This window comes from Garra rufa, chromosome 16 (genome assembly GCF_049309525.1).
Source record: "Garra rufa chromosome 16, GarRuf1.0, whole genome shotgun sequence".
Classification (NCBI taxonomy): domain Eukaryota; kingdom Metazoa; phylum Chordata; class Actinopteri; order Cypriniformes; family Cyprinidae; genus Garra; species Garra rufa.
Window position 1 is genome coordinate 39564592 of NC_133376.1, and position 15954 is coordinate 39580545.

Consider the following 15954-nt stretch of genomic DNA (forward strand, 5'->3'; position numbering starts at 1 on the left):
ATGGCATCCTCTGCAGATGTACACGTCCGAATATGTGAACAAGAAATCATCAAGTATGATTTAGAAATAAAAGCTCTCGTTCAGGTATGAATGTTTTATAAAACGTCAAGGTGTTTGTATTTATACAACTTAAACATTACGATATTTGTCATATTAGACTTGTTTTAAAGGCAGTATTTAAAAATAAAAAATAAAATATTAGAAATGCTGATGAAATAAATAATTTACAAGGATCATAAAAAGCTAATGAGTGGATGAAATCTATTTTAAATTTATTATGGTGAATCAAGCATTTTATTTTTGTATTGACTCAAAATATAACATCTGTAATAGTCTATTAGTGCCATATTTTTCAGTTATATATATTTTTTAAGTGTTTTCTTCTAACTTAATATGTGACCCTGGACCACAAAACCAGTCATAAGGGTAATTAAAAAAAGAAAAAAGATTTATATATCATAATAAGATTTCCATTGATGTATGGTTTGTTAGGATAGGACAATATTTGGCAAAGATCTGAGGGTGCAAAAAAATCCAAATATTAAGAAAATCACCTTTAAAGTTGTCCAAATGAAGTTCTTAGCAATGCATATTACTAATCAAAAATTACATTTTAATATATTTATGGTAGGACATTTTGGCATAAAATAAAAATCAATAATTTTGACCCATACAATGTATTCTTGGCTATTGCTACAAATATACCCCTGCTACTTAAGACTGGTTTTGTGGTCCAGTGTGCCATATATTGATCCATATAATGTTTTGCAGGATGTCAGTGAATGCACAGGACCACAGAGCAAACTGACAGACTTAAATGTTATAGTAAAAGAAAAATTCAACAATCTTAGACAGCGGATTCAGGTGAGAAACTGATGCTTTATAAACTGATTATTAAGCTAATTCTGAACTATAAACTGTTAATGACATTTTTTAAACAGGATCTGGAGCAAATGGGAAAAGAACAGGACAAAGAGTCTGACAAGCAGACCCTACTCAATAAAGCAGAAGGACATCGGAAACAAATGCTTAGGTAATGATTGCTTCAGTTGTGTCCTTCTCAGTTTTAATGCATTTTATAAAATAATGCCTATGTAAAAGTGTATTTGGTCTTAAGGGAAACACTGCAGGCAAAAATGCTGTTTTTTCATGCACCTGTCAAATTTAAGATTTGAGAAGTGTTTTTTTTAGACTAGTGGAAAGAAAACACCCAAAAGACACTGTTAAGTCTTTCTTTTATAGCACTTTATCTATTTGTGTCAATAGATTTCAATTACAATCCATATATTTAAAATCCGTTTTCTCAAAATGAGTGTTTTCTCCTACACTGAGCCATAAATCTCCACTTCAGTAGCACTTACACACACCAAACTTTACTTTTTTTTTTCTGTCTATATCCTGAAGGTTTTTACAGAGGGATTTGTTCATATGTAATTTGCTTGGTTATATTACCCAAAAATGGTTAAAAAAAATGTAGTGTTTCCTGTCTGTTCTGTTTTTTTCTGAATTATGGAGTGACAAAACGAGATGCCCAAAATCCCATCTGTAAAAACTTTTGACTCTAATATGTCAAAAAATTTAAACAAGGATTTTGAAACTGACTTCATCCAGTGTTTAGATTTTTGTACTAGAAATGTATGCAAATGAGCTCATATTTCATTAAATAATGGCTCATTAGCATATTTAAACCTAACATTTTAGAAAACTTGTAATACAAAAAAATGTTTGCAATTATCAAACTGGGTAAGTAATTTTTTACCCTATTCACCTGCAGTGTCTCGCCTACAATGAAGTGTGTTCTTCTTGCAGTAATCAGACCGCTTGGAGGAAGGCGAATCTCGCTTGTAAACTGTCAATCGATAAGCTGGAGAAGGGAGATTTATTAAATTCAGAGGACATGTCAGTAAGACACAGGTGAGTTTGAAAGCAGTATTTCTTCTGCGAATGATGTTTACTGCTACTTCTGATCACCTGAATTTATTCTCCATCCATTTAATCAGAAAGATGACGAAAGAAAGCCTCGCTCAGACCTCCAGTGGCATTACAGAGAGTCTGATGAGCATCAGCCGGATGATGGCACAGCAGGTTCAGCAGAGCGAGGAGACCATGAGCACATTAGGTGGGTGACTTGGACGTTTTATATTTGATCTGTGTCTGCATACTGGGAAAGTAATGTTTACATTTCTGTAGCGACGTCTTCCAGGACCGTGTTGGAAACTAATGAAGAGTTTAAAGCCATGACAGGAACCATCCAGCTGGGCAGAAAGCTCATTATTAAATACAATCGACGGGAACTCACAGATAAGCTGCTCATTTTCCTTGCTCTCGCTCTCTTCCTGGCTACAGTCTTGTACATTCTGAAGAAAAGACTTTTTCCTTTCTTTTAAACACAGACCAAATAATGCACAATGAATATGATGGATATATGTTGTTTTAAAATAAGAAATGCATATACAAGCCGTAAAAACTTTTGCTGTCCTTGTGAAACTGTTAATCATGTCATTAAAATACAGAAATACACACACACGTGTATTCACTTCCAGTCAAAAGATTTTTAATGTTTTCTAAGAAGTCTCTTTTTCTCACCAAGCCTGCATTTATTTGATCCAAAGTACAGCAAATTCAGTAAAATTTTTAAATATATTTACTATTTGAAATAACTGTTTTTTTATTTGAATATATTTTAAAATGTAATTTATTCCTGTAATTTCAAAGCTGAATTTTAGCATCATTACTCCAGTCACACGATCCTTTAGAAATCATTTTAATATTCTGATTTGCTGCTCAAAAAACATTTATTATTATTGTTGAAAACAGCTGAGTAGAATTTTTCAGGTTTCTTTGATGAATAGAAAAACCTCCTTGTTAAATAAAAGTATTCATTTCTATCATTTAAAAATATTAATAATAAAATATAATAAGTATATATATACTGACTCCAAGCTTTTGGAGTACCTATAGTGTATAATATAATATAGTAAAAAAAAATGTATTTATATGTTATTTATTTATGTTTTATTTCAGATAAATGCTGATCTTTGGATCTTTCTATTTATCAAAGGATCCTGAAAAAATGAACCCAACTGTTTTAAATATTAATTTTAAATTATTTTAAATAAATAAATGTTGAAAACAGCTGAGTAGAATTTTTTTTCTGGTTTCTTTGATAAATAGAAAAACATCCTTGCTAAATAAAAGTATTAATTGCTAAATAAAAGTATTCATTTCTATCATTAAAAAAAAAATAATAATAATAAAAAAAAATATATATATAAAGTATATATATACTGACTCCAAGCTTTTGGAGTACCTATAGTGTATAATATAATATAATATAGAAAAAAAAAATTATTTCAGATAAATGCTGATCTTTGGATCTTTCTATTCATCAAACAATCTTAAAAAAATGTACCCAACTGTTTAAATATTAATTTTAATTCATTTTAAATAAATAAATGTTGAAAACAGCTGAGTAGATTTTTTTTTTCAGGTTTCTTTGAATGATATTTGATGAATAGAAAGTATTTAGCATTTATCTGAAATAGAAATCTTTACTGACTTCAGGCTTTTGAATGGTATATAGTGTATAATGTTACAAAAGCTTTTTATTTCAGATAAACGCTGATCTTTGGATCTTTCTATTTATCAAAGGATCCTGAAAAAATGAACCCAACTGTTTTAAATATTAATTTTAAATTATTTTAAATAAATAAATGTTGAAAACAGCTGAGTAGAATTTTTTTTCTGGTTTCTTTGATAAATAGAAAAACATCCTTGCTAAATAAAAGTATTAATTGCTAAATAAAAGTATTCATTTCTATCATTAAAAAAAAAATAATAATAATAAAAATATATATAAAGTATATATATACTGACTCCAAGCTTTTGGAGTACCTATAGTGTATAATATAATATAATATAGAAAAAAAAATTATTTCAGATAAATGCTGATCTTTGGATCTTTCTATTCATCAAACAATCTTAAAAAAATGTACCCAACTGTTTAAATATTAATTTTAATTCATTTTAAATAAATAAATGTTGAAAACAGCTGAGTAGATTTTTTTTTTCAGGTTTCTTTGAATGATATTTGATGAATAGAAAGTATTTAGCATTTATCTGAAATAGAAATCTTTACTGACTTCAGGCTTTTGAATGGTATATAGTGTATAATGTTACAAAAGCTTTTTATTTCAGATAAATGCTGATCTTTGGATCTTTCTATTTATCAAAGGATCCTGAGAAAAAATGTTTTTTATACTGATAACAATACTACTACTAATAAATGTTTCTCGCACAGCAAATCAGCATATTAGAATGATTTCTGAAGGATCATGTGACACTGAAGACTGGAGTAATGATGCTGAAATTGTAGCTTTGATCACAGGAATTACATTTAAAATTACATTTTAAAATATATTCAAATAGAAAACAGTTATATTAAATAGTAAAAATATTTTACAATTTAACTGTTTTTGCTGTACTTTGGATCAAATAAATGCAAACTTGTTGAGCAGAAGAGAAGTCTTTCCATTAAAAATTTTACTGTTCAAAAACTTTTGACTAGTAGTGTAAATGTTAAAATTAAATTTATTCCTGTAATGCAAAACTATTAATCCAGTCTTCAGTGTCACTTCAGCAATAGTTCTATTATGCGGAATTGCTGCACAAGAAACATTTCTGATTATTATTAATGTTGAAAACAGTGCTGCTTAATTTTGTTTTAATAAAAGTAAATGCCTTCACAGTCTCTTTTGATAAATGTAATGTGTCTTAGCTAAATAAAAGTATGCATTCCTTTAAAAAAACAGTTTTGCATTGTATTATCTCAATTTTTATTCTCAATCATTTAGAATAAATCTAATGTAAGGCCTATTTTTTCAGTCTTTTTTATCAATGTAATGTGTGTTTGCTGAATAAAAGTATGCATTCCTTTAAAAAACAGTTTTGCATTGTATTATCTCAATTTTTATTCTCAATCATTTAGAATAAATTTAATTTAAGACCTATTTTTTCAGACTTTTTTGATAAATGTAATGTCTTTACTGAATAAAAGTATGCATTCCTTTAAAAAAACAGTTTTGCATTGCATTATCTCAATTTTTATTCTCAATCATTTAGAATAAATCTAATTTAAGGCCTATTTTTTCAGTCTTTTTTGATAAATGTAATGTGTGTTTGCTGAATAAAAGTATGCATTTCTTTAAAGAAAAAAACAGTTTTGCATTGTATTATCTCAATTTTTATTCTCAATCATTTAGAATAAATCTAATTTAAGACCTATTTTTCCAGTCTTTTTTGATAAATGTAATGTGTCTTTGCTGAATAAAAGAATGCATTTCGTTTAAAAAAAACAGTTTTGCGTTGCATTATCTCAATTTTTATTCTCAATCATTTAGAATAAATCTAATGTAAGGCATACAGTGCCTTGCAGTTATCTTGACCTCAGGACTTGGTTTTTGCTCTGATATGCATTTTCAGCTGTTAGGTGTGTGCCTTTCTAAATCATACTCATTCAAATGAATTTGCCACAGTTTGACTCCACTCCAAGTGTAGTAACATCTAGAAGCAATATGAATGCTCCTGAGCAAAATTTCGAGTGTCCCAGAAAAGGGTATGAATACTTATGCAACGGGATCTTTTCAGTTTTTTTATTTCTAATAAATTTGCAAAGTTGTTACAAACCTGTTTTGTGCTTTGTCATTATGGTGTATGAGATGTAGATTGATGTGGAAAAAAAGTAATTTAACATAATGCTGCAACAAAACAAAATGTGAAATAAATGAAGGGGTATGAATATTTTTGCAAGGCACTGTATTTTCTTTTGTAAAACTACACCATGAAATGTACTTTTTTAAGGATCGGTATTGCCACCAGCCCTCAGTTTTTCAGTTTCATGCCTCCATCTGAATCCATGCTAGACGCTGGAGGCTGTCACATAGACACCTACAGTATGACAGGCAGTTTAGGTGAGTTAAACTCTCATCCCGGGCAGCGATGAAGTAGCAGCTGTTGTGCAAGACAGAACTGGAGTATCGCAGGGGGGAAAAGCTCAGAAAAGCTATGGCCATAATCAGAGCCGTGCTGATAAAGAGGCATGCGACCCTGTCTTTCCTCCGATAAGACCCGGAAAAGCTGATTATTCCATCTCTGGTCTCTCTCTCTCCTCTCTCTCTGTCATTCTCCTTCCATTGTGGCCGGAGGACAAGGTCTGTTATTTTTAGAGATGTGCGTCCATGTTATCTGACTTGTTCTTTTCAACGCCTCTGAAGAGTGGGCCACTATTGTAACTGTGTGACCTTTCTCTTTACCTCTCACTGGCCCCATATTTGACTTGAATTGACACAGTAAGCTTGCTATTGTGAAATATATTATTTAGATGTATAAGTAGACGCTGGCTCAGTCCTAGAGGGGAATTGTGTTTACTGATATGTGTGGAGAGGCCCAAGAGATGCCCAAGGACAATCTATTACTCATTTTAAGTGGCAGCAAATGTGCATCTCCTTCCCTCCTCTATCCAGGTCTTTGTCGAGCAAATTGTGCCATTCTGCGCACTAAGCAAAGCACTTTTGTGTTGTCAATCAAACCTTTGCACGAACAGCATACAAAAATTTTAATTGTCTGGATTTGGGTATCTGTTGCTATCGACAAAAAGCCTTTTGCGTAGGGTTGCGCTATTAGAGAGTTTCGTTTAAACAGTGAACTGCATTCAAGATCATCGCAAGGACGACTAATTTATCACCCGAAACTCAATAATCGGGTCAAACCGTTTTACTATGGAGATATGTCAAAGCAAAATACATGATACACCAAAATGAAGGATGTCTTGAAGTATTTGCAACTTGGGGAACTTGCGTCAACAGCGCAAGTATTCACCTCGGTTCAAGTCTTAGCTGAAACGTCATTATTAAATATTGTTATTAATATTGTTATTTAAATATTTTAATTTAATATATATTTATAAATCACAGTAAATGCATATCTCAGATTCAGTTTTGTTAAAAAAGTGTCACCAAAGATTAAACTTGCATAATCGTATTTACCAAACATGACAAACAAACTTTTAAATTCTATATATAATTATTTATTTATTTTTATTATTTATTTATTTTCCTAATGGATAATAGAGATTTAAGTTTTAAAATTAATTGTTAACAGAAAGTTAGGTACACCAATAATAATAATAATAATAATAATAATAATAAAATGTTTATCAGTTTATACGAATTTACGAGTTATCATTAATCATTAATTACGTCAAATAATAATTATTAGTGTTGTTGTTAATTTTCCATTATAGTTTAATTGTTATTACACAAACCAAATAATAATTGTAAATTCTAAAAATAAAAAAATATTTATTTATTTGGGAATGGGAGTAAGAATGGTTAAGAAAAAGTTGTATTCAGCAAAAAATGTAAAATATATTAAAAATAATAATAATAATAATAATAATAATAATGTTTAAGGAATGTAAGTCGTACGAATGTACCAGTATATCATTATTAGTGTTGTTGTTAACATTCCATTATAGTTTAATTGTTATTACACAAACCACATAATAATTGTAAATTCTAAAAGTAAATAAATAATTTATTTATTTATTTATATTTATTTATTTATTTGGGAATGGAAATAATAATGGTTAAGAAAAAGTTGGGTTCAGCAAATACAATAATAATAATAATAATGTTTTAGGAATGTAATTCGTAAATACGAATTTACAAGTATATCATTAATGACGTCTAATAATTGTTAGTGATGTTATTGTTATGCTAATATTTTAATTGCTGTTACACAAACCAAATAATAACTGTAAATTCTCAAAATAAATAATTATGTATTTATTTATCCTTTAATGGACAACAGAGATAAAGCTGTGCCTTTTTAAAGTTAGGGCTGTATTAAAAATAAGAACAAGGAATAGGAATAGGAATTAGTAAGAAAATGTTGGCTCAGCAAACATAATAATAATAATAATAATAATAATAATAATAATGACAACAATAATAATAATAACAATAAATGTTTTGGAATATAATTCATATATATAAATATATTTACATCAAATATTAATGATTAGTGTTGTTGTAAATAAACAAATATTTTAATTGTTATTACACTATCCAAATAATAATTGTACATTCTGAAATTAAAATAAAAAATTAATACAAATTCATTTTTGTTTATTTATTCGTTTATTTGTCCTTTAATGGACGACAGAAATAAAGCAATGCCATTTTGTTAGATAAAAAAAGCAAAACAAGAACAAGGAATGGGAACAAGAATTATAAGAAAAAATGGGTTCAGCAAATATAATAATAATAAAATGTTTATCAGTTTTACTAATGTCATTCGTAAATACGAATTTACGAGTATATTATTAAATTACGTCACATATTAGGCTAATTATTATTGTTGTTGTTGTTGATAAGCTAATATTTGCATTGTTATCACACAAACCAAATAATAATTGCATGCATTCTTGAAAAGCCTTTATTATTTTCTTTCAAAAAGTTACATATCAGACTTACACAAACAAATTAATAACAAAACCTTAACTCGAACCGTATTCGTGCGGTACTTTCTGGCTATACACAAATACATTTATTTCTTAATAATGATAATACCGTTTAGTTAATAACTGATGGCACTTACTGGTTACAGTCTATATCATTTATCTGTCGATTTTTATAAAAATGAGACTGACATTGAAAAGAAAGAAAACGAAGATGAAAAAGAAACCTAATTTCGCCCGAGTTTTACAGGCTATAAAGGCCTGGTGAAAATGATAAATAATCTACCTACCTATTTAACGTGCGGCTTATCTCTCATAATTTAACTCAAGTGCAAGCAAATTAATCAGGTTTAAAAAAAAAATGGAGTTATCTTGCATCTGACAGAGCAAAACCATCCCAGCTTCTGTCTATTATGAAAAATCACTTGAATGTAAATGTCCATAAAAATAATGCATGCAATTAAAGTTCTTTTTTCACCAAGCTCGGATGCCATGTAGTGAAGGGACCCCGCTGCTGGATTGAAACGAAGCCTGGACGTTATTAAGATCCCCAACGCCAAAGTTTACGTAGTTGCTGTTGGACTGTGAGGGCTGGATGCTGGACATGCTCGACGGATAGTTGCATGAATAGTTCGTGTTCCCCGGACTCGGGAAGTTACTAAACGCAGGATAGGTGTTGTAGGTGAAATGATTGATCCCCACATTGTACGAGGTGTTGTATGTGGATGTGTCTCCCAAGCACGGTTTTCCATCCCGCACCAAAACCGGCACCGAGATGCGTCTCGGAGGAGCGATGCCCACCATCTCCAGGGTCTGATCCTGACGCTGCCTCTTGCACTTATAGCGTCTGTTCTGGAACCAGATCTTCACCTGTGTGGAGGTGAGCTTGAGCACGTTGGCTAGGTGATCTCTCTCAGGTGCGGAGAGGTATTTCTGCTGTTTGAAGCGTCGCTCCAGCTCGTACACCTGAGCTTGAGAAAAGAGGACGCGAGGCTTTCTTCTTTTCCTCTGTTTGGGTCGATCCGCGTCGTCCAGCTTTAGATCTTCACTCGGATCTTCCTGAGAACAGCTGATGTCTGCAAATAGATGATATTTCATTGATAAAGTTATCATTAGTCTTTTGTTTTTATCCATTCGTTCTATTTAGAAATCGTTTAATTTCTACATTTTCTTACTTTTTAAGTGACCTTTTTACTGCATGTTGTAAAGTTTAAACCTTTTTACTTTGAAAACTCAAAACGTAGCTTTAAACTTCTAAAATGTAAGCACTGGTGACTTTTATTTATTATGAGTGAATGAACCACAAAACCAGTCATAAGTAGCACGGGTATATTTGTAGCAATAGCGAAAATGCTTTGTATGCACACTTAAAAATAAAGGGTTCTTCAAGCGATGCCATAGAAGAACCTTTTTTTGGTTCCACAAAGAACCATTCAGTTAAAGGCTCTTTAAAGAACCATCTCTTTCTTTCCTTTTTATAATCTGTAGAATCTTTTTTTTTTTTTTTTGCACAAAGAAGTGAAACAGAACGGTTCTTCAGATGTTGAAGGTTCTTTATGGAACCATTTAGACTAATAATTGTGGGTCAAAATGATCCAGAAATCATTAAGATGTTAAGTAAGGATCATGTTCCATTAATATATTTTGTAACTTTCCAACCGTAAATATCTCAAAAGTTATTTTTTGATTAGTAATAGCTTATGCATTGCTAAGAACCTCGTTTGGACAACTTTAAAGGCGATTTTCACAATATTTTGATTATTTTGCACCCTCCGATTACAGATTTTCAAATATCTCGGCTAAATATTGTCCTATCCATAAATTAACGGAAAGCTTATTTATGCAGCTTTCAGATGATGTATAAATCTCAATTAAAGAAATAGACTCTAATGACTTGTTTTGTGGTCCAGGGTCACATTTACGATCTTAAAAAATAAAGGTTCCGCAATGATTACATAAACGAACTATTTTGGATTTACTACAGAACATTTTTATAAACAGTTCTTAAAACAACCATTTTTGGTTGTGTGAATACCATTTTAATAATCTCAAGAAACGTTTCTCTGTTGAACCAAATATGCCATTAAAAATAAATTTTAAGAGTGCAAATAGAAATTAATAATAAAGAACTTCTGGCGAAAAACCGAAAGTTGTATTATTAAAAGCGTAATAAAAATAACTAACAATTGCGATTGTTGAACTGATTTATGATAGCAATTAGTATTATCAAGTGCGCTTGTTTAAAATTATTAACAAATTTAATAAAGCTGGGAATTTGCTGAGAATCTAAATAATCATCTTTGGTTTCCAATAAATGTCGGACTCTTGCAAAAGCTCACCTTTTTTCTCTTTGTCTTCAAACGTGTCATCCGTCTTCGCGTCTTTAACATAGTCCATTTCTAGGAAGGTCTTCCCATAAAAGGCAGCGGTACCGAAGTTCAGAGAGCTGTTTTTGTTGCCTTTGTCGTCCTGAAGCTCTTCGCTGAAGAGAGACGCTCCGGATGGCATTTCCATGAACTGCTCTTGCTTAAAAGTAGACAGCATGCAGGATGAGGTCGGAATAAGGGCACTGTCCAGCCGCTGGGACATGTCCAGAGAGACCAAGTCCTCCTGATTCTGCTCCAGGTTCAATATGTCCCGCACTGAGAAAGGAGTGGAAGTCATCTGGCTGGAGAACATTGCCATGGAAAGATGATGGTCCTCTTGGGCGATCCGGTTGGCATTTATCAGGGAGTCGGTTAATGAATAGGGTTAAACTTTTGTGTTTAGAGGTATAAACCCGCGCTCATCTTTCTAAAAGAGCCCTCATAACACACTTTCGGGGTGTAAGGAGTGAGTGCATGCAGTAACGAGACAAAGGGGGCGGGGTCAGCAACGCTTACAACATTTCAGAACTTCCCATTGGCCAAATGACGCATAATATTAAAATGACTTTTGAGACCTCCATACAAGTCCATGCATAAGATAAATATACACCAATTATAGGAGCTTTAACACCAACAAACATGGTTGATATCCATATTATTCGTTTTTTAAATCTTCCTAACAGTTCGTGTTTGCTCTAATTCAGGTCGACGCTTGAAATCTGTCAGCTCTAAAGAGATGGATTTAAATAATCTATTTTAATTATCCCTATGAGGCCGCAAATGTTCCTTTTGGCTGGAACCAACACTCGGTTTGTTTGTTTTCCTCTTAATTGTTTAATCCAGAGGAAACTACAGGCCAGAGAAGAGTTTTCTCAAAGGGATCAGACAGTGCCACTGCTGGAACCTGAAACCTGCAATGACAAACCCAACTGTCTACCACTGAAAGATTCTGGTGCCACTGGGTTTGTTATCAAGACGTGATAACAGATGACAACAAACCAGAAACCCACCCACGCAGAACAGCCGCATGCAGCAGAAGAGCAACACATGGCAATTCATATAAAATATAGACCTGTGCGGCGGAAATTATGGATATGATAACAACACATGTACAGTGTGGACTTCTAGACATCTGTGACTGATGGTTTGATAACACGATATGCCATTTTTTAACTCATTTGTAATTAATTATTGTGCATACATTACAGTCAAAAGTTAAAAAAAGACTTTTCTGCTCACCAAGCCTGCATTTATTTGATCCAAAGTACAGCAAAAATATTTTTTACTATTTAAAATAACTGCCTTCTATTTGAATATATTTTAAAATGTAATTTATTCCTGTGATGAAATGTTACATTTTCAGCATCATTACTTCAGTCTTAATGGCATGATCCTTCAGAAATCATTCTAATACTGATTTGCTGTTCACGAAACATTTATTATTATTATTATTATTATTATTATCATCATCAATATTTAAAACAGTAGCATACTTTTGTCAGGATTCTTTGATGAAAGATCCAAAGATCTTTAATCTGAAATAAAACGTTTTTGTAACATTATACACTATGATTTTACACATTTGAAAAGCTTTTTTTTTTTTTTTTTGGAAAAGAAATTATAGAAATTAATACTTTTATTGAGCAAGGATGCTTTAAATGTATCAAAAGTGATAAAGACATTTACAATGCTACAAAATGCTGTGCTTCTGAACTTACTATTCATCAAAGAAACCTAAAAAAATATTCTCAGCTGTTTTCAACATATTTATAATGTTTTTTGAGCAGCAAATCAGAATAACGATTTCTGAAGGATCATGTGACTGGAGGAATGATGCTAAAAAGTCAGCTTTAAAATCAAGAAATAAATTACATTTTAAAACATATTTAAATATAAAACAGTTATTTTAAATAGTAAAAACATTTCTAAATGTTACTGTTTTTGCTGCACTTTGGATCAAATAAATGCAGGCTTCGTGAACAGAAGAGACTTCTTTAAAAACATTACAAATCTTACTGCTCAAAAACGTATACACATTTTGGCTGCACTGTCTATTTAGACAGACAAAGTACACAGTTTTAGACTTAATTCACCTGTATTTCTTACATTTTTATTTAATCAATTAGCCTAAATTTTGAACATCGGTGATAATTCGGTATGCGTTACACTATCCGTTACACGTTACTCAGCCGATTTCATTTTTGTAATTCACTTTCAGTAATTCAGCAATAATAATAACAACAACAATTACATTCTTCCTCAAGCAATTACATATTAAGTATTTCATTAGTAGTATCCATTAAAAGTGTAATTAACATGAACACTACAAGTGTAATCCGGTTTTTTGGCAGCAGCAGCGGACAGTGGTGCCGTTCCTCTGGATATTAGTCATCGTTTGTGCTTGTGCAGAGGAGACAGACAGTATTATCGTTTATTTTATCTCTAACGGTTAATGCTGGGCCCGTGTCTGCACCAGAGCCTCGTGTTTATAGTTTTGGAGAAAATCAGTGCGTCTGAGTCTCGGACAGGCGTTTCTGATAAATGGACGCGAGCACTTTTCTCTATGAGCGAATCAACACTCCCTTATCCATCGCTGCAATAATTGGCGAAATAAAGTAAACTGACTCCGCAGCTTATGGAAACTGTTTTATATCACGATGATTTACGACGCATCTCCTGCAGTTAGTGACTGACTGTCCTCGTGACGGATGGTGTTGAAAACGTGCAAATGTTTCTGAGAGTTTACTGCGATTTTCTGAGACAGAGCTCTGTCGAATAATTCGTCTTGTTTGATGCATTTCTGAAATAAATATTATGACAGACTACACGGTCGAGAGAAGAAGAGCCACAAACTCCGTGCGAAGCAACTGCATCTGAGGGGTTGTCTTTCAACAGCGCATTTGGAGCAGATAAAGAGTAGGATAACGTTCTTGAAAACTTCCTGTAGGCCGACCTGTTTAGGAAATGATGGGGCAGAGGGGTGAGATGGCTGTTATCTAAATGAGTCTTCTGCAGTGATGAGAGCCCAGACTCAAACCACAGACCTCTTCATCCCTGTCAATCACTTACAAATTTAACACCTCCTGGAGGAAGATTTTTAATGGTCTTATATTTAATCTAACACGTTTTTAACACTTCATTTAACACCAGATTTTTTTGTTGTTGTTGAGATTTTAGGATTTTTTCATGTCATTACATTGTTTAGTGTATAAAAACAAAATTGAAAAATGAAATTTTTGAAAAATTGCACTACCGTTCAAAAGTTTGGGGTCAGTAAGATTTGTAATAGTCTTTAAAGAAGTCTCTTATGCTGCATTTATTTGATTAAAAACACAGAAAAAACAGTAATATTGCAAAATGTTTTTACAATATAAAATAATGTTTTTTTATTTTAACATACTTTAAAATAGAATTTATTCCTGTGATGAAAAGCTGAATTTTTAATCAGCTGTTACTCCAGTCTTAAGTGTCACATGATCCTTCAGAAATCATTCTAATATGCTGATTTATTATTAGAATTATCAATGTTAGAAACAGTTGTGCTACCAAATATTTTTTGGGAACCTGTGATACTTTTTTTTGTTTTCTTCGATTAATTAAAAATTAAAAATAACAGCCTTTCTTCAAAATGAAAATATTTTCTAACAATATAAGTTTTTGCGATCACTTTTTATCAATTTAACACATCCTTGGTGAATAAAAGTATTAAATTCTTTAAAAAAAAAAATTTACTGGCCCCAAACTTTTAAACGGTAGTGTATATTTTATTCATGTTATGCTACATCCTCTGTAGAGGACATTAGGACATTAGGTAATCTCCTTTTTTTTAATAAAAGACATGAATAGACATAAAAAGGCAAAAACAGTCCAATTTTTGTTTAATCACTCAATTAATTCAGATTTTTCATACAAAACTTTATATAAAGATGATTCTCAACTATTTTTTAAAAGATATACAGAATGATTTCATAAACCATTTTGTGTAAAATGGCCATGAACAAGCTTTCAAACAATGTATCTAATTCTAAACTGTGTATAATTTGCATATTAATGTGTTTTTGGGGCAACATAATGCACAAATAAGTGTAATAATGAGAGTAATAATTGGCAAGAGTTTCATAATAATATCTAATATTTCATAGCAATATTGAAATATAATTTATTTCCTTATTCACTTCCCAAAATGTGTGATAAACATGCACCAAGTCCTGGTGTCCTCTACTGTGGACATGCATGAAATTAATGTCCTGTTTCATAACAGAAAGTCATATTTTAATTTGAAACCCCATAACATTTTTCTGAGATGTTTATTTTATGAGAAACAATGTGAAAATTATTCAGATTTAAATGATCATTACAAAATATTATCATATTTCAATAATGGTGTTAAATTTGATCACTAAATTAATTTTTATTTAAAGCCATTTTTAAAGACCAAGAAGAGAGAGTGGTCATGGTGAAACGTCCAATCATTTGGTATCTCTGAAAAGCCCTGAATGTGCTCTGTACAGGACATCCAGACTTAAAACTCTGACATGTAAGGTCTCAGAGAAATCACTGAAAACTTTTGTCCACTACAGAGGACTAAACTCCATAGGCAGCTGTGTTTAGACTTGTTTCAACTAAATATGACCTGTGCTAATTGTCAAGACACTAAGCTTCTTATTATAGAATTAAACATTGACAAACGTTTTATTTGCATGTCTTATGATGTTTATTTCATTATAACAACATTAAACATTTTATGTGTACAATATACACTACCAGTCAAAAGTTTTTGAACAGTCAGATTTTTAATGCTTTTTAAAGAAGTCTCTTCTGATCCAAACTACAGCAAAAGCAGTAAAATGGAGTAAATTGAAATATATTTTTTTACTATTTAAAAGCTGCTCATTTTCCTCTCTCTTGCTCTCTTCCTGGCTAGTCTTGGACATTCTGAAGAAAATACTTTTTCCTTTCTTTTAGATACAGACCAAAGAATGAGCAATGAATATGATGGATAAATGTTGTTTTAAAATTAAAATCAAGCCATAAAAACTGTTGCTTTTCTTGTGAAACTGTTGATCACGT

At 31.4% G+C, this 15954-nt stretch overlaps 2 protein-coding genes across 2 annotated transcripts; one reads left to right on the forward strand and one right to left on the reverse strand.

Annotated features, from left to right (window-relative positions):
* bnip1a (BCL2 interacting protein 1a) lies at positions 1–3076 on the forward strand. Its single transcript, XM_073820971.1, has 6 exons — positions 1–84; positions 772–864; positions 942–1033; positions 1810–1914; positions 2001–2119; positions 2191–3076. Exons 1-6 carry the CDS (start codon positions 1–3, stop codon positions 2385–2387), a joined length of 690 nt encoding a protein of 229 aa, XP_073677072.1. The 3' UTR covers positions 2388–3076.
* A 5916-nt stretch (positions 3077–8992) lies between these two features.
* nkx2.5 (NK2 homeobox 5) lies at positions 8993–11203 on the reverse strand. The gene is made up of 2 exons (XM_073821196.1): positions 10858–11203; positions 8993–9594 (listed from the first exon to the last, which is right to left on the reverse strand). The coding sequence occupies exons 1-2, from the start codon at positions 11201–11203 to the stop codon at positions 8993–8995; spliced, it is 948 nt and encodes a 315-aa protein (XP_073677297.1).
* Positions 11204–15954: the final 4751 nt, after the last annotated feature.

Coding starts and splice junctions, on each gene's coding strand:
- bnip1a (XM_073820971.1), top strand. CDS start 1: ATGGCATCCTCTGCAGATGTACACGTCCGAATATGTGAACAAGAAATC. Junction 85..771: donor AAATAAAAGCTCTCGTTCAG/GTATGAATGTTT, acceptor AATGTTTTGCAG/GATGTCAGTGAATGCACAGG. Junction 2,120..2,190: donor GGAGACCATGAGCACATTAG/GTGGGTGACTTG, acceptor ACATTTCTGTAG/CGACGTCTTCCAGGACCGTG.
- nkx2.5 (XM_073821196.1), bottom strand. CDS start 11,203: ATGGCAATGTTCTCCAGCCAGATGACTTCCACTCCTTTCTCAGTGCGG. Junction 9,595..10,857: donor TGAAGACAAAGAGAAAAAAG/GTGAGCTTTTGC, acceptor ATCTATTTGCAG/ACATCAGCTGTTCTCAGGAA.